At 55.3% G+C, this 25,761-nt stretch overlaps 1 protein-coding gene across 3 annotated transcripts in view; it reads right to left on the bottom strand.

Moving 5' to 3' along the window:
* The window catches only part of TECPR2 (tectonin beta-propeller repeat containing 2), a 62,391-nt gene that overhangs the window by 11,854 nt on the left and 24,776 nt on the right, over positions 1-25,761 (bottom strand). For 2 of the 3 annotated variants that reach the window (XM_016165997.2, XM_036238212.1), the window contains exons 8-17: positions 24,366-24,623; positions 22,724-23,721; positions 20,645-20,828; positions 18,747-18,920; positions 16,680-16,860; positions 15,372-15,513; positions 13,959-14,199; positions 13,182-13,271; positions 11,472-11,705; positions 5,752-5,900 (exon numbers count right to left, since the gene is read on the bottom strand). In XM_016165997.2, the coding sequence (XP_016021483.2) occupies positions 5,752-5,900; positions 11,472-11,705; positions 13,182-13,271; positions 13,959-14,199; positions 15,372-15,513; positions 16,680-16,860; positions 18,747-18,920; positions 20,645-20,828; positions 22,724-23,721; positions 24,366-24,623 (2,651 nt within the window). Of the gene's footprint in view, positions 1-2,737; positions 4,244-5,751; positions 5,901-11,471; positions 11,706-13,181; positions 13,272-13,958; positions 14,200-15,371; positions 15,514-16,679; positions 16,861-18,746; positions 18,921-20,644; positions 20,829-22,723; positions 23,722-24,365; positions 24,624-25,761 lie in introns of those variants that run through there. The other variant, XM_036238213.1, reaches the window with a different exon arrangement.

Genomic DNA, 25,761 nt, shown 5'->3' with positions numbered 1-25,761 from the left:
AGCAGAAGCGGAGGAGCGGCAGCTAATTTTAGCGGATTCTGCTGCGCACCTGGCCGTGCCCTTTAGCACCCGTCGCCCGCTTCCATTCGCCTCAGGTGCAAACGCGTCCTCCACGCAGAGGTTCAGGGTGGAGAACACACAAAATGAGTAGGAAGAGGTCGGTTAAGACGAGAACACGCAAACCCCACTGATACGTGGCCAAACCGGCCGGACTGTTCGCGCCCTTTCGATGGGGCCTCCTCTCCCGCGACTGCTGGCGTCATCTTCCGGGACCTTCTGCAACTTCGAGATTCGGGCAGGCTCTGTCCTAAAACGCCGCGTGACGCGGTGCCCATCACAGCTCCTGCCGTCAGTGCTCTGGCCCAGGCTCGGTCCTCAGAGCCAAGTGGGGGTGACCCACCCCTGGATTCCTCTCCGCCACCTGCTAGCTACGAGGCCTCCGGCAGCTTCGTGACCGTCTCTGAGCCGGGGTTCTCTCCGGGGTGCAGGAACGCCCACGCACCGGGGGTCGTGAGGGCTGGGCGGAAAGGTGAGTGAGTGGCCAGCATCGGAGCCTGAGGTCGCTTTGGATCTTGGCAGCTAAGTGGTCCGTCCCGGTCCCCGTGGACCATGCTAGGACAGCGGGCTGGGGTCCGAGCCGAGGCTTGGCCACTCACGGGGTCACTCGACTGTCCTGAGCAACACGCCCCCCCCCCCGCTGAGTGGGCAGAAGCACCCCTGGCGCCTGGCCCTGGGGGCGGGGCGGTGCCGGGAGCGGGGCCGCACAAAGAAAGGCCTGTGCCCACGGAAAGCCTCATCTTTGCCCCTCAAGGAACCAACCTGAGAAGCATTTTGTTTCTGTAAATTCCACAGCGAAGTGAGTTCCTCCTACAGCAGGTGGAAAGCCACCCGGTGGGGAACCGAGTCCCCCTAAAGGAAGTCCTCGGCGCGCTCAGCCCGCCAGCGGGCGTGGTGACCGCCGACCGCCTCCGTCTGAGCGCGGCTCCGAGGCCCGTTCGCGTGAGCTTGTCCTACTCCGGCCACTTTGCTGGACAGGACTGCCGGTCACAGCAGCCGAGAGAGGGCTCCCAGCAGAGCTCTCTCCCTCCAGTTTCGGCGCTGCTTCCTGGAGCTTACTCGGCTCCACGTGGGGCGAGGAGGAGGAATGTGCGGCTTCCGCGGCCCTGCACGTGACCCTGGCTGCGCGGCTGCAGAGAGGGGCCCGGCAGAGGCGGGGCTGGCGGGGCCCCCGGCCCCCGGCCCGCGGCCCGCCCGCCTCCCGCTCTCCGGACGCCGGCCTGACGGGAAAGGGCTGAGGCAAGGCACGCGCGTGCGCCAAGCCGCTCGGCAGCGTCCACCACCGCCCACCCTGCGGCCCACGCCCTCCCAGCCAGCAGCCTGTTAGAGACCCAGGCGGGGCCCGGTGCTGGGACCCTGCACGCCTGGACAGGACATGCTTCCACAGGTGCATGACAGATATGACAAATACCGCTCGGAGCTATCAGACGAAGCATGAGCAAGGAAATTGCAGTGCACAAGAAGGTGTGGAAGAATAAAGACTGAAGTGGACATAGATGAACAAGAAACTAGGGGAAAAAAAGAAAAATCAGCAAAACCAAGATGGTTTTTGAAAAGATCAATGAAACTGACAACCCTTTAGTTACTAAGAAGAGAGGAGATGCAAACTCCTAAAATCAGAAAAACCACAAACTTATAAAAATGAAAAGGATTATAAAGGGAGACCATGAACAACTGTATGCTGGCAAACTAGATAACAGAATAAATTAACGGATTCCTAGAAAGACTTAAACTACTCAAATTTAATCAAGAAGAAACAGAAAATTCTGAATAGACCTATAACAAGTAAAGAGACAGAATTGGTAATCAAAAATCAACCCACTAAGAAAAACCCAGGCCCACACTGATAAATTCTATCAAATACTTAAAGAATAATTGATATCAAATTTTCAGAAACGCTTCCAAAAAACCTAAGAGCACGCTTCTCAACTCACCTAAAAGACCAGCATTGTCCTGATACAAAAACCAAACACATGACAAGAAAACTAAAGATCTCCCTCATGAATATGGACACAAAAGTCCTCAACAGAACACTAGCAAACCGAATCCAACAACACACACAAAGGGCTGTACACCCTCACCAGGTAGGATTCATCCCAGAAATGAAAGGTGGCCCAACATACAAAGTCAATCAACGTCATCGTATTAATAAAGGAAAAAACTCACTTGATTATCTCAATAGAAGTAGAAAAAGCACTCGACAAAATCCAACACTCTTTGATAAAAAAAGTCAGTAAACTAGGAAGAGGAGAGAGCTTCCTAGACTTGAAAAAGGGCACCTACCAGAGCTCGCAGCTGACGGCAAGCCTACTAGGGAGAGATGGGACGCCTTCTCCCGCTGTCGGGGACGAGAGGAGGATGCCCACTCCCACCACTGGCAGGTTCCGGCCCGGGCCATTGGCAAGACGAATAAAACAGAAGACACCCAGATAGAAAACAACCTCATATAGAGGAAGCCCTAAAGAATCTACAAGAAAGTTATTCGAACTAAGAAACGAGTTTAGCGAGATTTCCAGATATAAGATCGACATACGAAAAAATAAAAAGATCAGTATACAAACTTATACTAGCAATGAACAACCTGAAAATGGAATTAAGAAAACAATTCCATTCGCAAAGCATCCAAAATAAAATACTTAGGAATAAATTTAACAAAAGTAGTATAAAGTCTATACTCTGAAAACTACAAAACTGCTGAAAGAGATTAAAGAACATCTAAATAAATGCAAAGACATCTCATGTTCATGGATTGGAAGAGTTAATACTGTTAAGACGGCAATACTTTCCTAGTTGATCTACAGAGTCAACACACAATTCCTATCAAAATCCAGATGACGTTTTTTGAAGAAATTAAAAAACTGATCCTAAAATTCATACAGATATACGAAGGGCACAGTGTAACCAAAACAATCTTGAAAAAGAAGTCACTCTCTGATTTCAAAATTTACAATAAAACCACATAATTAGGACAATGCAATATAATGACAGACATACTCATCACTGAAATAGAGCTGAGTCCAGTAATAAATCCTTATGTTTACGATCAATTGATTTTGACAAGGCTGTCAAAACAATTCAATGAGGAAATAGTCTTTTCAGTAAATGGTGTTGTTATAATTGAATAACCACATGTAAAAGGATGAATTTGGACACCTTCCTCACACCATATATAAAAATTAATTCAAATGACTCAAATATCTAAATTTAAGAGTTAAAACTATAAAACCTTCAGTAGAAAAGATAGGTATAAACCTTCCTGACCTTGGATAAGGCAATGATTCTTAGCATACCAAAAACACCACGACTAAACAAAAACAGATAAACTCGACTTCATAGAAATAAAAAGCTTTTGTGCAAAAAACACCATAATGAAAGTAAAAAGACAGTCCAGAGAATGGGGGGGAATATTTGTAAATCATCTATCTGATAAGGATCTAGTATCCGGAATACATAAAGGAGTCTTATGACTCAACAATAAAAAGACAAATAATCCAACTTAAAAATGAGCAAGTATCTGAACATACAGTTCTCCAAAGAAGCCACGTGAATGACCAATAAGCACATGAAAAGATGCTTAACATCATCAGTCACCAGGAGAGCAAATTGAAACACGATGACATGAGGATACGTTAATGTGCAGCAAGTGACTGTAATGAATAATACTGCATTACATACTTGAAAGGTACTAGGGCCGTGGATCTTACAGGTTCTCATCACAAGAAAAAAACCGCAACTACATATCACGATAAATGTTAACCAGACTTATTGTGATCATTTCACAACATATACAAATATGTAATCACTATTATGTTGTACACCTGAAGCTAACATAATAGTACATACATCAATTATATCTCGATTTAAAACACCCAACTAAATTATAATAAAAAGTGCCAGTCTGGATCAGATAAGCTTTCCTATAGGACTATTCTACTATAAATTGGGATATTCAGTAACCCATACAGTATACAAACTAATCTTTCTTGTTTTGATAAATTTTTTACCCCGTAAAAGACATAATTGGAAACAAACTCGCAGTGAGATACTACTTTATACCTGCTGGAATGGCTGGAACAGAAAATCGGGTAAGAAAACATCTTGGTGAGGCTGTGGAGAAACTGCAACCCTTGGTCATCGCTGGCAGAATGCGAAGCGGTGCGGCCGCCGTGGAAAAGCGTGGCAGCTCCTAGACAGTCAAACACGTCGTCACCGCGACGCCACAGTTGTGCCCGAAAGCCCTGGAAACGCGTGTCCACACGAGACTTGTATGTGAATGTACGCAGAACAACCCTGATGTCCATCAGCTGATCGGTCAAAAACAAGAACGTCGCCTGAGGCAACGGACGCTCAGTGAGGCCAGGCGGACGGGAAAGGCCGCACGCTGTGATTCCACTCACACGGAGCAGGCACACCCAGACGAGGCAAGCGCACGGACAGGGAAAGCAGAGCCGTGGCTGCCAGGGGCTGGGAGTGCAGGGCCTAGAGTTAGACAGTCGTGCCAGTGACCCAGCTTGTGAACACACTAAAGCCCTCTGAGCCGCAGACTGTAAAAGGCTGTGTTATACTCTAAGGAAATAATGAGAAGCTATCAGAAGGGAAAAAGGAAGGTGTTGACGAAGACACGCCAAAGGAGTCCAGAGACACGAGGTGCCTCGTCCCCGAGCAGTGATGAAACTGACCAAGCCGGCCGGCCTGTCGCTGCCTGCGTGCAACGTCGCGTCTGCACGGCGCCTTCAAATTCACGAAGTGCTGTCGTCACGGACAGAACCCCACCCGCTCCCCCGGGGCCCTGCGGAGGAGGAAGAGCTGCGTGGCGCCTCCCTGTGGCCGTGAGCGACTCCAGACCTGACCCCCGTGCCACTGTGGGGTGTCCCAGCACAGACCTCAGGGCTGATGGGCCAGCTGGTGGTCCTCGTGCCCAGGCCCCCACCTCGGCCCTCACCCTGTCGCCCCATCCCTGAGGGTTCATGCTGCCCCAAGCGCAGAGTCACGAACACAGGCCTTCACCCAGCCCCTCGCTTTCCTGCTTGTCACTGTCCAAGGACCAACCACTTCGGGCCCGCTGCTGCCTCTCCATGTGGCAGCTTCACGACTGCTCCAACAAAGTCACACCACGGGCCCCAGCAGGAGGTGGAGCGGAGAACTCTCATTAAATCGCAGCCCCTAATTATAAATTCTAATAGAAATACACTTAGCACAGCAGCCCGGCCCCTTAGGTCTTTAACGGTAATAAACCCTGCACTATCATCCATCAGACTCTGGCTTCTGACCGAGTGGTAGAACAGTCAAGGGCCAAAAACCCCCAAAACATTTACAATACACTGCAAACTAAAATATGGGAAACAGTTTCTCGAATAAAAACAAGGGAACTCACAAAATGCTGATACTAACAGATTATCTCTATGACAAGATTTTAACTTAAAAAAATGCTCGTTTCGTAAAAAGTTAGAAACAAAATATTTTCATTTTGAGGAAGAAGACTTAGTGTCTACTCAGATAATTTTAACAACCTGCTCAGCTCTAAACTCCACAAACATCACATTCCAAGTTTGGGAGGCTGATGACCGGGCACACGGCCCTGCCCCATTTGCTGGGGGGCCGACCTCGGCCGCCGTGGGCTCCCCACCCGGCAACAGCCTCCAGACAGCGCTGTCTCCCTGTGGAGCCGCTTGGAATCAGGTAACTCGTGCTCACCTGGACAGGCGGCTCGATGGTGATCCAGGCCGGAAGCATCAGACTGGGATTCAGAGGCTGGGTTCCCACGCGGAAGTACACGCCGCCCCGGGAATCGCAGGCCCAGACGTGCTGGTTTCCGCAGGTCAGGCTGGTCAGCTTCACAGCTCCTGCGGACACATGAAGGAAACACACACGCTCTAATGACTGTAAAATGACTGATGTTTCATTTAGCCACAACTCCCACTTCACACTGCAAAGGGAGAGACCGCGCTGCGCTGGTGGCTGAACTCTGCTGCTCGAGAACATCCCAGCCCAGGAAAGTCACCGCGGCCTCTGGCTTCCCTGTCCCCTGCCAAGTGCCACACGGCAGCCCTTCTACGCCACGGGCAAAGCAGTCAGGATGCGGCCGAGCACGGGGACCGCGCCCATTGTTAGCTCCAGCGGACACATGACTGTTAACAGCAAATTCTGGAGGTGGGGAGAGGGAATTTTTCTTCACAGGTGATCTTGGACTCAAGGTGAACTAACTAGGCCTCCTTAAATCTTTGCTTTTCTGTTTGCATTTCTCCTGTTGAGTAAACTGATTTTAGGAGGAAAGGAAACGAGAAGGGCCTTTAACCCATTTCCCATTTAGGGGAAAAAAGGGCAGCTTGCTGCCAGTGTTCAGTTAATTTCACATAAACACGCTCTTTGAGGCCGAAGCAAATCTGACTGGTTATCAATGTGAAAATAAAATGTAAAAAATGTTCTTGGAGTTTTTTCGAAAGAGAACTTGTCTCCAGTCTTAACGTAACAGAAACATATCTGTAGATCAGATTCATCAAATGAATCTCTGGCTAACGGCGGTTCGAGAACAACATCACGCGTAGGGATGCTACGTTTTCAGGATTTGACATCTTCACTGACCAAGAATTACTATATCTCGTGAATGGAAATACCACTGCTAAAAACAACTCTAGAGATAGAAGGATGTCATCTGCTTCCAATGACTATTGATACATAGAGAGATGAGAAAAAATAATAAAAGTGAGATATTTCGTGGCAAACTTCGGGGGTGAGGTCAGGACTGTGACCTGCAGGTTGTTTCGGGGTAAATGCGCAGCTGCAAGCTCTATCATCAGCGAGCATCCTCAGCGCAAACGGGAGGTGGGCTAAAGAGAAACTAAAGGGCCAATTACATGGTGACAGAAAGAAATCTATTTATGGGCAGTGTACACGTCGCAACATATATATGACTTATTGTTGACTCATACACTTGAAACTCACTGGATTTTGTTAAGCAATGTCACCATAATAAAAACAAACAAATAAAGAGAAACTACATTCGATTAGTAGTTGATCTGTCAAAAAGCAACAGCTGGCAGTCACGGAACAGCGCTGCTGGCCGGGCTCCCGGCCAGGTTGTCCACACCTCATCTGACTGCCACAGGGAGGCACAGACTGCTGTCCCAGGGTCCCGGTGCACACGTGAGGCCATCGGGACTCCACACAATGACGTCTGGGACACTACCTACCTCCAGGGCATGCGCGGGTCTCACCGTTCAGCACAGACGGATGGCTACGCCCAGTAACCCACGTCCTGTCACGTCATGGAACATCTTCGTCACCCCAGGAAGGGCCCCCTGCCCCCTCTGCCCCCATCACCACGGATGTGTCCGGTCGGGCCCAGATGTCCATGCACGCCGCGCAGGAGCGCACCCTGCCCGTGGCTGTCCCGCTCAGCAGAACGCGTGTGGGCCCCGGCCCCGGCGGCCCTCTCGCCGCTGGCTCGGACTCCGCTGCATGGAAGCGTCACGGCCACGTCGCCCGTCTGCCTGCTGACGCACACGTGGGCACTTCCGCTCTCTGCTGTTCGGAGTGAAGCTGCCGGCGTCTTTCTTGCAGATGAGTTTTTGTGAACACGTGCTGCTTTTCTCGAACAATACCCAGGAGTGGAGCGGCTGGGCCGCAGGGATGATGCACGTTAAACTCTTACAGACACCGCAGCGTCCGCAGTTACCACCTGGCATGCCCACCAGCAGCCTGCTGGCCGCCCACACCGCCACCAGCGTCCCGTCGGGGCACCTTTTCCACGTCGGCCATTCTAGCAGGTGTGAAGTGGCCTCTTGTCATGGTTTTACGTTGCCTTTCTCTGATAACTACTGATGCTGACACTCTTTTCATGTGCTTATGGGGCCCTCGCACGTCTTTTGCCCACTTTCCACGTTGAATGGTTTGTCTTCTGATGACTAAGTCAGAGGATGGGTCATTCTGACTTTAAAACAGGAAAAAGGTGGTGCAGTTCTATTTCCCGGCCGTGCTGCTCTTGGCCACCTCACGCAGCCGTCACTGGCATCAGATGCCAGCCCATGTGTCTGCACCGACAGGCATGGGTCCTGCTGTGTGGAACTCGTCACGTGCCCTCGGTATGGGACCAACTTAGAAGTATCAACTCGACACCACACAAAACTTCTCGGTATTCCTTTGTGCATTTCCCAAAGATGATGATTTCTTATACTGCAATTAACCATATTTTTTTCCTCTCTTAATCTTTTACACATTGTCTTACCGGGAAGTTCAAACGGACTCGCTAGGGCTCTAACGTTACTCATGAGAAGATCTATACCAATCAAAATAAATTAGCTTCAGCAGTAAATTCCAGAAACAGCTGAGAAATGAATGCTAACTGAAAAATAACTTTATGCTGGAGTCTTCAACCTGCCCCGGCAGGAACCACAGGCAGCAGCTGCCCACGTGACTACGAAGGACTGTGGGCCGGCTTCTCGGAGCGAGCAGTGAGCGACAATGCGGCAGACCGCACGGGGGCCGTGCTGCAGGGAGGGCGCGCTCCAGAACGAACGTAGTGGGCTGAACAGACACTGGGGTCTGCAAACCCACTCCTTCCGAGCTGAAGGGGCCGGTCAAAGGCGACGTTCAACCGAGGGCTCTTCTGCACCTTCTGCCCTCACGGAGGGTCTCCCAGGCCGCCTGCATGCCGTTCCACAGGGAAGACAGGTCGGGCGGTGGAGGCTGCTGCCTCTCGGACATGCTAGGGCTCTCGCGGTCCCGTGGAGTGGAGAGGGGCCCCGTCACTGGTCCTGGCCAGCAGGCTGTGAGCAGAAGTGTAGAAGAGCTGGCACAGGGCCTTCCAGCCTTCCTCTGCTGCGGTGACAAGATGGTGGAGCCACAGAGCCCTGCAGTGGGATCAGTAAGCTGCCGCCCACGGGACAACGACCCTAACAGACGGACAGGTCGCGGGCCCAGCTCGCGGGAACAGGAAAGCAGCATCTGCCGGGGCGGCTCTACCGACGTGACAGGTACGCTGCGATTTTCCTGCCTCCCTCGCCCCGTTTTGCTTTTCCTCTCAACCGAAAAGAGAAAGTTTTAATTACTGTGTTCAACGGATAAGACATCTTCCCTTCAGGATCACTTTTAAACCTATATTTTAAGGGAAAAAAGTGGCAACTATTTCCAAAATACTTTTCTGCATAAATTATAGAATACAATCCTATTTATTACCGAAAAGCATGGACTGACACTAGTTCCTCATCAGATGCTGTGACCAGATGAATTATAATTACAAATTGCATTACTCTGCTAAACATTCTAATGGCTGATGTAATGCATATTCATGTACTGGGAAATAAAATGTTGTGGGTATCTTAAATATCTGTTAAATGATGCAAATTTTCTTCTGAAAACTAGGATTGTAATAAATCACAAATTCACATGGTCTCTGTACCTGGGTTTGGCAGTTAGACATTTAATTTATGAATGCTCTTAATTTCATTTCAAAGCAGCAACTGACTTGGTAATTTGTGCAGAGGAGAGAGATGCTACATCTTCAAGGAGACAGTAAAGGTAGCGATCGTGTTCAGGACTTGACGCTTTGCTACAGTCATCCTTGAAACTGCAATTCCTGTTTGCAGTGTGGAGAAGACCAGTGACCTGGCACAGCCCAAGGGCAATGCTGGCACCGGGCGGCCCAGATCACGCTGTCGGCACTGGGACGGGAGGCTTCCGGTCGCGTTTTCAGTGTCAGGACACTGGTAAAGCGGAGGCCAGAAGTGAAGAGGAGAAGGTAAACCGCACCTCAGAGCCAGCATCTCTGGCCTCAGGCCTTGGACAGGCTGATGGCAACTTGGAGCTGGACTAATGAAGTGGGTGTGACGGCATCGTGTCCCTACCTGGTGTGAGGCAGTTTTATCTGTCAGTAGCAAGGAATGAAACTCGCAGCCAGACTTACTTAGAAATGGAGTTACACAGGAACAACTTTCCCTGACCGCTTCATTTCCTACGGGCATGGACGCGGCCAGGCACGGGGTCCCCGCCGGCACAGCCCCCACCCCCGTGTGCAGACTTGGCCAGTCGGGTGGAATGGCTGCTGGCAGAGAGCAGGAGCGCAGTGCCAGGGGACCAGGCCAAGCTGGAAGGCAGGCGGGAGCTACGGGCTGGAGCCTGGAGGCCACAGGCAGAGCTGGTCCCAGCAGGGTGGGGCCCGGGGACCGGCTCTGCTTCTGACCCACACCGTGCCAGCAAGCACAGGCTCCGAGCCCTCCAGGAGCAGCAGCGGGGCGGGCCCAAACCAGGCGCTGGCCTTCGTACCCCCGGGAGGGACTGGCGGCACCTCCCAAACCGGTCCGGTTGGGGGCTGTGAGGGAAGAGCTCGGGCCGACAGGCTCCCTGAACAAATGAAACGCTTCCTGGGCGGCAGGAAGGGCGCCCGGCGCCCGCATTCAGGGCCGTGACCAGCCACAGCCTCTTCTGGTCAGTTACTGTCAGCAACAGTGGCTGGCGGATGCTCTCCGAAGCGGGACGGTGAGTACCCTGGTGCGGGGATTCGGTTCAAAAGACACGATGTGAGGCCAAAAGCATAAATAATCGAAGAGACCCTGGAAGATTCCTAGCTTTGGGACAGAGCTTGCTTCTTTAGTTGAGGAGCAACCTGGTTCTTTGGTCCAGCTGTATGACATTGGGGGACCTTGCTGGGCAAGAGCGCAGATGTCCCCAGCAGCACCCTGTAGGAGCCACAGGGGCTGAGGCCAGCTCTGTGGGACGGCGAGCGGCCGTGGCCGGGCGGGGCGGAGCTGCGGGCGGGGGGCAGGCGGCCAGGGCTCCCGCCGTCCCTCCTCCCTTCTCCTGTCTCGCTTTTTTTCTCCTGAGCACATGTGGTTAAATTCTCAAACATCGAAAACGCTTTGTACAATTGAATCGCACCACCTAACAAACAAAGCGTTCTGGTCATCAGTTTGCCAAACTGGGAAACCGTATGGCAGAGGAGTGTCCCTGAGGCCGCAGCCGGCAGAGCAGCCGCGCCTACGCGGCTGAGCGATCAAGGATTCGCCTGCAGAGTGAGCTGATGCTGCGGGCTCGTCCCACTGCGCTCCTCCTTGGAACATGAATGAATGATGTATGAACGCGCCACGCTGCCTGGCCTGCCCCGTGAGTGTTGGGAGGCGAGTCGGAATGCTCCCTCAGCCTGAGCCTCGTTCTGGCTGCAGAGGGGGCAGGTAAGCGGGTTGCTGACCTTGGCGCGGGCACTTGCCTGTCCAGGTGGAAGGGGCACGGAGCAGCGTGCCATGTTCAGACCGGCAGAGCAGCTGTACCAGCAGGACCCGTCAGGGGGCGTAGCAGGCGACTTCCCTGGATGTGCTGCACAGTGGCTCACCAGCCTCCCGACACCCCGCGCCTCACAAGACGCCGCACAGCAGCGCCTGCAGGCTGACCCCGGGGCCCGGGGCCCTCGCGTGCGGCCGTACCTAGCTGTGCAAGGTCCAGCTGCGCCCAGTGCATGCCGGCGGGGCAGCCGGGGGACAGCGTCCTGATGAAGACCCGGCCCAGGCTGTCCAGCGCCCACAGGGCGTCCTGGCAGGCGGCGTAGGCCCGCATCTCGGCGTCCGGAGGCAGCTGCACCGTGGAGGGGCGGGTCTGCGCGTTCTGGGAGCTGACGCGGCACAGGTCCTTGCTGCTCTGGCACAGCCACAAGGAGCTTCCTGTGGAGAAGGGTCACGTCTGTCACCGAGGGAGGCACGGGCAGCCGCTGCCCGCAGGCGGCTGGCCCGACGGCTCCCACGCTCGCTCACCACCAGGCGACAGCAGCTCTCCGTGCCGTAAGGCAGCTCAGGACAACCCTGTGATTGGCCACTGAGCGAGAACCAAGCCTGAGCTATTTTAAAGGAATGAAACGAAGAGGAGCTCGTGGGGCTGCGAAGGCCACGATGCTGGCCTGGCGGCCCTGACCTGGGGTGTCCGGTGCCGGCCGGGAGGCCTTTGACTGGCATTCGGTCAGGGCTCTGCAGGGAGCAGGGACGCGGGGGCTGGCCTCGGGACAGAATGTGGCGCCACCCGCCCTCTGACGGGCTGAGGGAGCTGGCGCGGAGGGGCGGCTGCTGGAGAGGGCCCGGAGAGCCTCCTCCTCCCGCCCCTCCTCCCTCACGTCCTCCCTTGCCGCCACTTCTTTCAGAGTCCTGAGGTTTAGCAGCTTCAGTTTAAACTGCAAATAACCCTCCAGGAGGTTAAAACCTTGGTCACAATGTACCTAAGTATTACCCAAAGCGTGTGGCCAGGCACGTCTTGGAGTTAAAACCCCTCTGCACTGACCACCTATGGCAGGTGGCCACGTATCTAAGCAACGGCCCCAGGGAGCAGCCGCAGCCGCACGAAGTGCAGTGACGTCCCTGCAGCCTAACGCGCAGTCCCGGTCGGCGGGACAAACAGGGCCTGTGGGCAGCCCCGCGGCAGTCAGGTCACGCTGTGCTGCCAAATGAGTCTGTGCCAAACTCAGGAACTGACCTACGCTTTCCCGAGCACACTGATTTCAGAACTGTGGTCGGGACGACCTGGCGAGAAAGCATTTCACTGCAACGACCACGTTATCCACTTCCCAGTGGGGCTCGAACCAATCAACCGCTTCCTCTGAACCAGGGACGACATGGCGTCCTGGGCGGTGGCCTCGGCTCCTCCCCAGAGCGGTCGCCTGACCAGCCAGGTCCCAGCCCACCAGGCAGCGGGGCTGCCTGTGCTGGCACTGCCTGTCCTGGCTCCACGCCCCGCGCTCTGGGAGGAGCTGTGAGTTCTGACTGGGGCCTCAGGCTGGACAGGGCCGCAGGCTGCGGGCAGAGAGGCTGCTGGGTGGTGACAGAATTCCCAAGGTGCCCAGAGAAGCCGGGTGCCTACTGGCTGCTGCGCCATGGCCCTGTGACTGGTCCCTGGGGGCTACTGGCTGCTGGCCCTGGTGGTGACACTGTATGTCTCCTCCTTCAGAAGGACACTTCGCCTTTGGACTCACTTAGCTTCATGGCTTTGCCCAGCCTCCGGGCTCTCAGCTTAGCCAGAAAGGGCTACTCGCCTGTGCACCGCCACACTGGTCTCCGAGGGCCACAGGGCCACCCCGTGCCCCGACCAGGCCGCAGGCAGACCACGGGGCCCACGGGCCGCTGGCCAACCATGCACTGCGCTTCCCCACCAACCTTCCTCTGTGGGAGCGGCGGAAGCCAACACAAAGGCCCACTTTGTCGCAGAGGCCGTCCCTCGGGGAACCACGTTATTCCAGTAAGTGCCTAGAAAGAACCGACAGGAAGAGTTTAAAGAGAGGAGGAGGAAAAAACCACACTTCAGAGAGTTAGCTCTAGACTACGACTGGTCTTCAGAACCTCATGGAGAATTCTAGAGTGTGCTTAAGTTAGGAGGTCCAAGTCAGCACCGAGAGCCGACCCCTTGCTTCCCTGTGGACTCAACGGGCAGAGCCACAGTCTTGCTGGGGGTGGGGGGTGGGGCGTGGGGGGGATGCAGAGAGCAACGAGCTGGAGAATTCGCCAAGCAGGGGCTCGTTTACAGAAACGAAGCCTCGCGCGTGTGCGTTCACAGCCCTGACCAGAGCCTCGGTTTCCGACGCTGCAGTAGGCACTTTTCCCTCTAGGAAACGGACTATTCGATTCTCTCCTCCCAGGCTCTTCAGGTTTGGGTGGGTTTTTTCATTTAAATTTGAATTTATTGACATAAAACTAAGCTCCACTTGCTCTTCTTGTATCATGATAGGTTTCCAATGGAAACTGATCACATACCATCCAGACTCTGGGACTCATTGCAGGAATGACGATTAGAGAAAGAATACAGGTACAAAGAAGGAAGAACGCCTCGGTGACAAACACTTCCTACCACTGGCACCGGGCCACCTTCTCGAGCTGAGAGCTGACGAAAGTGAAGCTGCCTACGGAGCAACGTGAAGAGCGAAGTGAGTCACCCACCGAGGAGACTTCCCTTGGCGACGTGGAACTCGTTCTTGCCTGAGGAGAGCCAGACGCCCCTGTTGTTGACACCCAGGAGGCTCGGCTGGCACTGGAGCTGCTGAGACCAAAACGCCATGCGCAGTTTGTCCGCCACCCTTTCGACGGGCACCTGGGCCGCCGTGGCCACCGAGTGAGTGGCATGCATGATGGTCTGGAACAAGCTGCACTGGTCGAACACCACGTAGTCTGTGATGCTCACCTGGGGGGGGGACACGGGCGGTCACCGCGCGCCCCAGCAATGCTGAGGCTGCACAGAAGTCTGTGGCAGACTCAGTCCTAGCACCCGAGATTCGCAGATAAGCGGGATGCAAATTAAAAAAAAAAAAAAAGGTTTAGCAGCCAAACATCATAATTCTGGCTCTTGCACTACCAAAAAATCAATCCTATAGTAATTAAAATTAAATTTTGCTTTCAAATACCTCCAAGATAATTGTTGATTTAAAGTCTCAAGATAACATTCTGAATATTATAATAAAATGGTACCTAGTTTTCTTTAGGCTACTTAACAACAGAATTTAGTACGCATACTGTACACGTGAGTGTGTGTGTGTGGTCACAAGCGCAGAGCAGGTGTTTTAAAATCACTTGTCTCACTCCTCAGTGACACCTGGAACGTCACGCTGGCAACATGCACACACACATGCACGTCCGTCAGGGCGAACTCAACTCGTTTTTGCACATTGTCACCTAAGGGGCCAAAGAGCAACGAGGCAAGTCTGAGGTGACGATGAAACCTGGACCGGTGGAGACAAACGCCGAAGACAGGTTGGGTGTCTCACCACTGCTGAGCGTCCGAGCGCCCTCCCTGCCACAGCGGGGGGCTGGGTGCTGGGGCGACCCGGGGGAAGCAGACGCTCCTCTGAAAATTCGTTCTAGGCCACTCTGGCCGGTAGTTCGTTTATGCCTCCCAGTTCTCAATGCCCTTCCCTGCCCGGGAACAGGTGGGGAGACTCTTCTTCCTTCACTGAACTACCCTACTCAGGGGCCTTTGAACGAGCAGGGCGGGATGAACTTTAGCTGTGTGTTCGGTTTCCAAGCCTATCTAGGCTCGTTCCTCAGCACATTTGTTCGGCATTAAACACCGTCGTTACCGAGGTCTCCGGACGTCTGTGAGGTTAGAATTCTGAATGACACTAAACAAACGCAGCCTGTGCGTCTGAGGATGGTGGCACCGGCTCCCTCCTCCGACGGAAGGCCCGATGCTTCCGGCGTGCCCAAAGCCAGCAAGGTCTAACTCCTCGAGTGGCGAGAATGAACTCTGTTGCCTCGTCCAACCCTCACGCTCTTTAGGGAAAGGACAAGGGCTACAACAGGGGCAGCAGGGCGCCCGGGGCAGGGAGAGCCCTGTGCGGCTCCGCCGCCAGCACCTACTTGCCACCAGTGGTCGTCGTCCCCTTGCGGCTTCTTGGCAACGATGCCAGTTCTGAACCACAGGTGTCCGTGGACGTCCAGGGCCCACAGAGTCTGCTGGTCCCCGAGAGTGATACAGACAGGCTCCAGAGCCTGCCTTTCACTGCAAACGAGGGGGAGGACAGGGGAGTCAGCACCCACATTCAGAGCTCCGCCGGCACTGTGTCTGTGGGGTGCGGGACGGTCTGGCCCAGGAGAAGAGACACACCACCCCCATCAGTTCCAAGGAAGGAAACTTGAGTTTTGAGTTAGATTACTGTGTGACATAAATGTTCGAACATGTCGTAGCTTCTGAAAGGCTTGCTGAGGACCCGGAATGGCAGGGAAAGCTCTGAGAATGAGCTGAGAAAGCGGACAGGCACGCCAGGGCCCAAGGCCCCTGAGCGCCTCTGTCTCACTGCCCGCTCCCTCACCAGTTAAAGGACTGGACCGCAGCCCCGCGAGCCAGGCTGTGCCAGGCAGCTGCAGCTGGGCAATGCCCTTCCGCCTCCCGCCCATCTGGTGCACGTCCACCAGCTCCGAGGCCCAGCTGCGGGCCCACTCTGCACGGCCTCTGCAGGTAAAGCCGAGCGCCCAGAGCCACACTCCTGGGTTTAGGACCAGCTGCGCCCCTTGGACCGGCCAGTTTCTGCAGCACCCCCAGGCTGGGTGCTCTGGGAGGGAGACAGGGCCCCGGCATCTCTGCGCACCTGGCCCAGCACAGCTCTGGCTCACGACAGGTACCTGCTCAAGTTTACTGGGTTGCTAAATTCAAACCAAGAATATCCTAATCTAATTTTTCTAAAGACTATTAATAATTTCACATTAGCAAAATGATTTGATGGTAATTCTGTAATTAAAATTTTATGTAGTATAATGTGACCAAGTAAATTACAATTCAGAGATCAATTTCAATTGACTAGAATGATAATTAAGAAAAACACTTGGCCCCAAACCACCTGAGATTCTAAACAGAAACTACTCGGTACCAGGCAGTTCTGACCAGTGATGGTCAGGAGAGACTGTGACCGCATGACGCTCAAGGTCACACAGAGGCAGCAGCGTTTAGGAAGCTGAGCGTTGACCTGGCGTCCAGTCTGCCGGTCAGAGGTAGGCACGGCGTGTCTCCAAGGTTAGGCTGCTCGAACTGGCTCTGACAACTGCAGAGAACACTATCACCATGGAAACCTTCGGGGAGCCAGCTCTGCCCAGGAGAGGGGAGGACAGCTGACGAGGAACGGAGGCGGGACAAACGAGATGCTGCAGATGCCTGCCCGTGCGCGGGGGTACCTGACGATGTCACACTTCCACTGCTCCCCTTCGGGACAGAAGCTGCTCACGCCCTCCCGGTACAGAAGGGCTCTCTGTTCCGTCAGCGCCCACACCACGCTGTTTCGGGCGGTGACCTGGGACAGCGGGTACGGACAGTCAACCTTTATGGCTCTGGCACAGGGGCGATCCACACTGAGACCTGCCAGGGAGACAGACAGGAAGCCCCCGAAGACACGCAGTCAGGATTTCACACCTCATTCTTTATTCTGTTTACTTATTATTATTGTTATTATTATTATTTGGTGTTTTGCTCTATTCTTTCGTAAGTGCCCTTTTAAAAAAAACTGCCCAACACACGGTGGCTAAATTATGCTTAAATATAACATCTAACTGAAGTGTTTCAGACGCTCTTTGAAAGCCAAAGGAATAGCAATTCAGAGTTCTCTGATGTCGTACAACGCCTTGGAAGGACGTGAAGCCCAGGGCAGGAGGGCAGGCAGACCCTGAGCAAGAGGGCCGCGGCCGGGGCAGCCGGTGCAGCGACGCCTTTCCGTGCTGGCCGGCTGAGCCCCTCGGAGTCCAGGGCGAGCACGGGGGCTGAGGCTGCCGCTGGGCCAGCAGGCGCCTGGGCCTCCAGCCAGGTGGTCCCCTCTGCCTCGTTTCTAACTGGTGTGCGTGCGTGCATGTGCGTGCGTGCGTGTGCATGTGTAGGGGTTCCCTGCTAAAATGCGAACGCCAGATCTCCTACGTGAACGGCCACTCTGTCACACCGAAGCTGTGGCAGGGCCAGTGCTCAGTGTCCCTGACTCCCCAGCCTCCCTGTAGCCTCTGCGTAATGAGCTCGGCCCCTGCTGGGGGAGATGGCAGAACACTTGTCACCTAAGAGCCCATGTTCTGTGGCCTCGGCCTGCAGGCCAGTCTTCGTACCCGTGTCTCCTTGACGGGGCGCATGGGCCCCTGCACTCCTGCAGGCCCCGGGCAGGCTTCCTCGCACTGGCCAGGTGGGGAGCACCTGAGGACTTCCAAAAGGACAGACCCTCGGGCCAGCTCGAGACCCTGACCCAGGAGGTGCGGGTGGGACTGGGCCTGTGTCACATCACGAGGTCACCTGCTCCTCACCCCCAGGTCAGAAGCACCCCGTTTCCTCCCAGGAATGACACACCCCCGGCAGCTGGATGCGCGTGTCTTTCCAGAGCTGTTTTCACTCGAAGCGGCACACGGGGACGAGGCTGGGGAGTCAGGGCCGGCCCGCGCCCAGGAGCAGCAGGCTGCCCAGCAGGGCCCCGCGGGGCAGGACACGCCCTCGCCCCCACACCCGAGAGCAAGCCAGATGTGTGAGGGCTTTCAATCTCAGAACATCAGCCCTGACAGTTCACGACGGAGAGCAGAGCATTCTCTCAGCAACACAAAACAGATACGAGACTGACCCCTACTCAAATCCAGTACGGCCTCTTGACAGCCACAGATGCGCTCCTGACCCCTGACCCTTCCCACTCTGATAACCAATCACAGTGCTGTGGGAAACGCACATCCCATCTTGCTGACGGCACACAGACACTGCCTCTCATTAGTTTATTTTTAATAATCAAGTCCGACTACGTCTCCTCCAACAGCTAAAGGTCCCCTCAGGGCAGTTTCTTAAGACAAGCTGAACTGCTATTTAAAGCATCTTACTTCTGGGAGTTTTCTCCCGATCCAGGTGTAAACAAACGAGAGAAGCAGGAGCTTGATCAGGCTGAAAACCCAGCCCTAAGCTATGGAGAAGTGGCTCTGTGTCACTTCTGCGACTGCTTCCCCTTCAGCCCGGACACTGCAGGTAGGTGACACACGGGGCCATCAGCAGTGGCTGGCTGCTGTGCCGCACTAACCGATCCAAGTGAGTCCCGCCCTGAGCTGTCCTGGGTTGAATCTCAGCAGCAGGAAACTGCTAACACATTCCAACGGCAAACACTCCGTCTAGTCTGTCCATTCACATGGACGTCCGGCCCCCCGATCACTGCGGCCGTTCGGAGTGCGCCGACAAAGCGAGGCGCGGCAAGCAGCCGGGGCCCCGGAGCCGGCGGTGCCCGAGCGCAGCCCCGTCACCTGTCTGCAGGTACAGGTCGCCGTTCGTCCTGACGATCCAGGCTGTGTCGTCGCTCAGCGCCACGAACACCGCCTGGGGCAGAGCCTCGTACCAGTGCCGCTTCCCCCGGATGGTCACTTTCCCACAAGCGAAAGCTCGGTTAGATTTCTGTTCGATCTTCCAGAGAAGGGCGCCTGTGGAAATCGAGATTCTAGTCACGATCCAAAAAATATCGGGAATTTTACGCAAAAAACTTCATTCTGGGTGCCACAGGAGGCAGGTTCCTAACACACCCCCTTGCTTCGGCCCCAGTGGAGAAGAGCCCGCAGCACCCAGGCCTGAAGCCCTGGCCGCCACCTGCCCGTCCGCTGTGCAGCTTCGGGTGCCATGTTGCCCGCATCCTCATCTGTGAAACGGGGAGGGGCCGTCTCTGCTCTACTGAGTCGTCAGACAGACTACGGAGGGACCGTGTCGGTGCGCCTCACGGGCACTCGCCCCACGGAGCAGAAGCAGGGCCAGCACGGTCGGGGGGCCGAGACGAGCACCCATATCAGCATCGTGAGGCACAGTTAGCATCCTGAGAGAGGCTGAAAGTCCCACAGGGACGCAAAGGGAGGGGTCCCTTCTGGACCAGCTAAATGGACAGACGCCCCAAGAGGAAGCATTTGAGCTGGGCTGTGCTTTCCTCACTCAGAAAGGGATTCTGATACACGGAGATGCGGAGGGGAGGGAAGGAGGAAGGGAAGACAGGAGGGCACTCTACAGAGGCGGGGGGCGGGGGGTGCACAGGCCAGGCGGCCGGGTGGAAGGGGCCGCCAGAGAACCAGCGAGCGCACGGACGGGCGCGCTGCCCTCTGAAGCCGGCCCGGCCCAGGACGCCAACCGGGCAGGGACGAAGCTCTTACTGGAGCAACAAGGGACCGAATGGTTTGGAAACACAAAGTAATTAACATCAGGACAGAACCAAGGTTTCTAAATGGCTGTTAAGATGAACCCAAAGGCAAATTACAGAAAAAAACCTCAAACTCGCAATTACATAATGCCAACTAGTGGAGTGGGTTATGATCTCAGTCTCCAAACAAAAATATTTTTCAAATAAGCGAAGAGATAGAACAAAGCAACACTGAACAAACAGCATTCAAAATAGTGACGAGGGCCAGGGAGCCTTAAGGGGGAGCCATCGGCCGCCGTGAAGTCACAGAGGAGCAGTCTGGAGTCGCAGACTCACCTTGTCTGGCTTCCCTTTCGCGTCCTAACTACAGACCAGGTACCAGGCAAATACGCATACACACCTCTGTTCTACTTACTCGCCCCCCACATAGGTGACATGACCACCATCATGACAAAACACGGCGGCAAATGACTGTGCAGATCAGGGACATCCTGCAGCCGAGCGCACCCCCTGCAGGCAGTCTCTGCTCCAACGTGCTAAAAATGGCCTCATCGTGGCACGAGAACGAACGCGTTTTCTTTTTATGGTCAGGGAGTAGATTATTCGTGCATCTCATTTAGAAATAATTTCCCAAAAGGAAACCAAAGAGTCTTAACACATCCAACACGTGCACGGGCCCATCTTCATTAATTCGATTGCTTTAAAGCAATATAAAGAAACATGTTATTTTATTTTTATAAGGAATTAGTATGTTAATACCTCTTAAAAAGAACCCTCGAAATCCAAACTATTTGTGTAGCTTACAAGCTACGTTCACGTGTAGCCACTGCAATTTATAAAAAACCGAAGCCTCGCACTGAACGCTCTTCGCGCTACGCATCGGCCGACAGTGAGTGAAGCGACGCGGGGTCTCCGGGGACGACCCCTCAAACCCCTCTCAACCCCGCGGCGGCCGCAGGGACCGCGAGCCCCGGCCGGCCCCAGCCGGCCACAGCGGGGCAGGAGCGGGGCGCCGGGGCGGCGAACCTGAGGGCGAGACTGCCACCTGCTGGACGGCGTCTTCAAACTTCTGCCAGCGCAGCCCGGCGCCTGGCAACGCGCTGCAGAACAGGCCGCCTTTGTAGTCCAGGCACCAAATGTACTTCTCGGAGACCGCCAGGCTGAGGATGCCATAGCCGGGGCCAGAGTAGCCCATCCAGCTCTCTGCAAACTGACAAGGACAGGGCCCGGTGAGAGCCGTGGCACGTGACGCGCTGTACCTGCCTACGAGAAGAGCGTGCAGTGTATCATTAAAACCAGAGCGGGAGGGGTCTTCGGGAGGCCGCGCAGACACTGCTCCTGCTCTCTTCGGACCACGGCCTGACAGAAGCACCCGAGGTGGGTGCTGCGGTCCCCTCTGCAGACCCACGCGCCCCTGCACAGCACCCTGTCCTGCTGCGCCACCCTTCCCAGGGTGGCGCGGATGCTGAAGGGCCCGGCTTTACCCACAGGGGGCCGTGTGGCAGGGCTGCGCTGCTGAACGCCCGCCGCGGTCGGTGTTTGCCCGGCGCGGCAGGAGGAGCAGCACGACCAGCCTGTTTTCCACCACAGCGTTTCAAGCACTGACCCCACCGTGGGGCACGAGGCGCATGGTGTGGCGCATGGAACCCTGTCCGGGGTGCTCGGCCTGGCGGAGTCTACAGAGTAAGGTTTAGTCGCTAGGATTCTTTTAAAAACCAAAGCTCAGTAAGGTCTGTGCTTCAACAGTTCACTAAAACTGCAAAAGAATCAATGTATTTGCACAATTACCCACACATGGACGTTAACTGCTTCCAAGAAGCTCGCCCTGCTCACCAGGACAGGCAGTATCACCGCCCCAAAACCCCAGTTCCTGGCTTTCTGGCTCCCTGGAGAGGGACAGGCGGAGGGGGCGTGATGGTGGGGAGAGGTGCTCAAGTGCCAGGCTCCCCCTCCACTGGGGAAGGGCTCTTCTAAAGGACTGGTCTAGAACGCACCCCCCGCCCAGCCCCGTCCGCCTGGTAACACCAGGGCTGGTGGGCGCCCTGTGGTGGCTTCCCGCAGTCTTGCGCTTTGCTGGGTACCGTCACTCAAGTCTGGCTCCTCAGAGATGGAGATCCAGGCTTGGCTGTGCACGGCACCGAAGACAGCCTGGCCGCCGAGGCACCTGGGGAGGAGGTCCCGCCCTTAGGCGTTATCTGCAGTAAGCAAGATGATTCCCTTTCGAGGCAGGACAGCACAGGGGCCCCGGGGCCGGCTGCCCTTACTGACTGTGTGACCCGTGAGAGCCATTCGACTGTCCTGAGCCTCAGTTTCCTGCTCTGTAAAACGGGGGCTACAGCAGCACCTACTCACGGCTGTTTTGCTCTTAGAGAAGTAATGAGTTAACTGGGGACGTGCTTAGCACGGTCCCCGGCACACGGCGAGAGCCACCCAAACATCACACGTTATCAGCACTGACTGAGAGACCAGCGGCACGTTTGGGGGTGCACGTGGGGCTCTAAGTTCACTCTCAGAGTCCACACCTCACATCTACTTAGTAGGTATGGTTACAGCACACGGTTACAACAAACCAAATATCTCTATGATAATTACTTGCTAAGAAAAAGCACATTTTAAAAATCACTTTTTCACATAAAATGACCAAGAACAGTTGAAACTCATCTCCCAGCTGCGTGGGCTGGGTGGGGCCACAGGACGCTGGCCCCCTCCAGCCTGGTTCCGCACAGCCTGGTGGCCCCGGGGCTGCGGCTCGGAGGCCAGGAGACAGCTGTCTGCACGGGCCGGGCTCCTGCTGCGACCGGCTCGGACGCCTGTCTCGGGGGAGGCAGGAGTCTGCCTGCTCCCGTCTGGCAGAGCCCCTCTCCACCCCAGGCATGGTCCCGCCCTCTGGCTTTCTGGACCGGCGGTGCTTGTGCTGGCGAGGCGGGCTGAGCAAGGGCACTCGGGGCAGCATGAGTCCACTCAGTCCCCGTCACCGTGCCGGAAATCCCCAAACCCCGACTGTAGAACGTCTGGCTTCCAGGGTCTGCAGGAGGAATGTGATTTCCTTCTATAAGAAGGAAAATAGTCAGCTTGCCCATGACCTCCCTTCAGAAGCCCACCTACCTGATCTGACTTCAGCAGCCCAGCGTCATCAGTGGCTGGCTGGCTCAGGTCCTGCAGGGAGCGACTGCCTCCGAGCTCCGTCATGCTCGTCTCTGAGGACGAAGAGGGCAGCCCGTGGGCATAGATGTCCTCTTCATCGCTGGACGTCAACACCTGGTCCCGAGAAGGCTGCTCGAGATGAGGCTCGTGGGTGCTGGCCGCCGAGGCAGAGACCGATGAAGGCGGCTGTCTACCCACACTTTCCAAGTCACATTCGGAGGTGACCACTGGTTTCTGGACTCTGTCATTATTGGTGAAATTGTGCCGGGGATCTGAGCCGAGGTAGCCAGGGTCCTCCACGTGCATTAGGAAGCCCTGCTCTTCGCTGGGCTCCTCGGTGCTGCCTTCATCAGCCCTGGTCCCCAGCAGCCACCCCTCAGCATTGGGGGCCCAGCTGAGACTAGAAGGCACCGGGGGTGAGTGCAGGAAGGGGGCTTCAGAAAAGGCGCTTTGGGGCTCATCAGGCTCCAAGACCTCTGGCTCCTGGGCCTCGGCAGAGCTGTCCTGTTCTCGGCAGGGTGACTGCCTGCTACTCAGTGCTTCGTCTGCAGAGCAAGGCTCCTCCTCGAGCTCTGCGGCATCTGCGGCATCCCTGCCTCCCCCGCCTTGCGACAGCGAACCAGACGCCCCACTGTGCAGCTCCATCTCGCCTGCGCGATTATGTCGTGAGGTTTCAGTTCTACCGTCACCGTCTTCGTTCGGTAAGTCAGGGGTGGGTTCGGGCACCTCCAGGACACCAAATGCTTCAGGGTCACTGCTTTCCTGTAGGACACCATTCACCTCACCGCTGAGGTTGCTCTCCTGGTCGGGAGACTCTGTGCTCAACTGGTCCGTGATGCTGCCCAAACTTGAGGTCAGGGACAGCACATCTGTGTTCAAGGACTGGGGGCTGTCCCCAGGAAACTCACAGCAGGGGGTCGATTCAAGGGAACTGTGGCAAGCATTCCGGCTTCCGCCTTCTAATGTAAAACGAGAACGTTTAAAATGAGGTATGGCTCTACGTAAGGACATGAATTTAAAAAACACAATTTTGGCTTAATAAAAAAATACATTTTAAATGAAGCATGTTTAACTGGTGAAGAATAAATCTCTTAAATACAAATAATCCCAGCACAGGATGTTTTAAGTGGATGCAAATGTCCTACTTGTGAAGGGCTCTGAGGCCTCACTCAGAAACGTTAACCAAAAAAAAACCGAACACACGGATCACAGACCAGTCTTTAAAGATTATTAAAATGCTTAGGAATCGGATAACGTTGTCCTTCAACACTACTGTGATCGTTACCTAGAGAAGTTCAGTGGGCACCGAGCAGTAAACAGTTGGACAGTCGGTGTTAAATCTCACCTCTGGTAACATATCCAACACTAAACACAAACCATGTGGACACCCCTGTCATCTCCGGTACACGTGACAAACCACAATTTTCACGGAGGGCTGGGAAGTGCGCACTGCAGACCCATCGGGCAGGGTGCCGGGCGCGCAGGCCTGCGCCACATCGGAGCCTCACCGGGCCCCTCCCGTGTCGTGTGAACAGTTCCACCCAGCAGGACACGCGCGTTTTCAAAGACCTCTGTCGCTCGGCGACGGGGCTCGCGGGCGTACCTGTCTTCCTCCTCCTCCTCCTCTTCACTCTGAGAGGCTGCACGACCAGCTCCTGGTCAAAGTCTTCTGAGCAGATGACACTGAACCTCTGTGTGGCGGGCTGGCTACCCTCGGCCCGCTCCTCCGGGGCTGCGCGGGGCCCCGAGCCGCTGTCGGTGGAGGTGAGCGAGCCGCTCCTGCTGCCCAGCTCGCCTGGCTCCGACATCGCGGTCCCCGACGGCCTCTCTGCGCGGCCCGGCAGCTCCAGAGTGTCTCGCACTGAGAAAGAGGGGTTCGGTTTAGTCCTGCTCATCCGAGAGCCGGGTGCTCCCACTGCCTCCCGCCAACCTGCCCGCTGACTCAGAGAGGCTCGAACTAAGCGTCGCACAGAAGATGCAACAGACGTTATTTGTTCTCCGGGAAGCTCATCTTTCCGCACCGGTAAAATAAGTCACCACACCTGTCTGGTACCTCACTCGATAGGCAGGGGACTCCGCCGGGGGTAGAGTCACAAAGAATTTATGAAGGGGAGGTGCGTGCCTACAAAAGGACACGGTGCTGCCCCAAACGCATCCTAGGCCTTGAATATATCACTAGCACTCACAGAGCATTTGAAAAATACACGTGTGCCTCCTATTAAATTTGCCACCATTTAAGTGGGGGGAGGTAATTTTCCACTAGGATAAACTCAGGACCGAGAAGTTCATTAAAGCCACCTGCGTCTGGAGCAGGCCGAGGGCGGAGCGAGGGGCGTGTGGGGGAACATCGCACCCTGTGCTCCAGCCCCATGACCAAAAGCCAGCAAGTGTCCTCTCAATACAACACCAGAAGGTCATCAGGGCCAGACTGGTTCCAGCCAGTCCCCTCAACACAGGACTGCTGACGCTTTGATCCGCTCAGCCATCCTTTTGCTGTGGAGTATCTACTGAGTGCCGGCCACCGTCTAGGAGCTGAGACATGGCCGTCACCTGGACAGGTGGCCACTCCTGCTCTCTGCTGGGTCACTAGGGACAGATGGCAGGCCCTGGAATGGAAGAGCAGGACTCTGCAGAGTGAGGCCCTGGGCAGCTTCGCCCCGTGGCTCCGTGTCACGTCCCTTCTGCGAGCCGCACTGTCCCTGACCATACCATTAAGGTCCCCGGCTCAGAAACTCAAGTCGGAGCTCACTGCAGTGACATGCACCCCGGCCTGCCCTCTAGGATCGAAGCGGGACTTCACTCCCCTCTCTCTCCACGCTTGAGACTATAAGTGTAGGACCAAGAGGACCATCAGTGCCTCCAGGGAGCGCTGTGTCCGGCGTGCGAGACCCAGATGACTGGGCTGAGCGCTCTCGTCTCACGCACACCCACGCCTTCTGGGGCACTGAGTCCACGCTGTCCCGTGTGCTGGAGGTCCGTCGAGTGGACACTGAGTTCTC

This window comes from Rousettus aegyptiacus, unplaced genomic scaffold (genome assembly GCF_014176215.1).
Source record: "Rousettus aegyptiacus isolate mRouAeg1 unplaced genomic scaffold, mRouAeg1.p scaffold_m13_p_3, whole genome shotgun sequence".
Lineage (NCBI taxonomy): Eukaryota > Metazoa > Chordata > Mammalia > Chiroptera > Pteropodidae > Rousettus > Rousettus aegyptiacus.
This window is presented reverse-complemented; position numbering and strand designations above follow the sequence as displayed.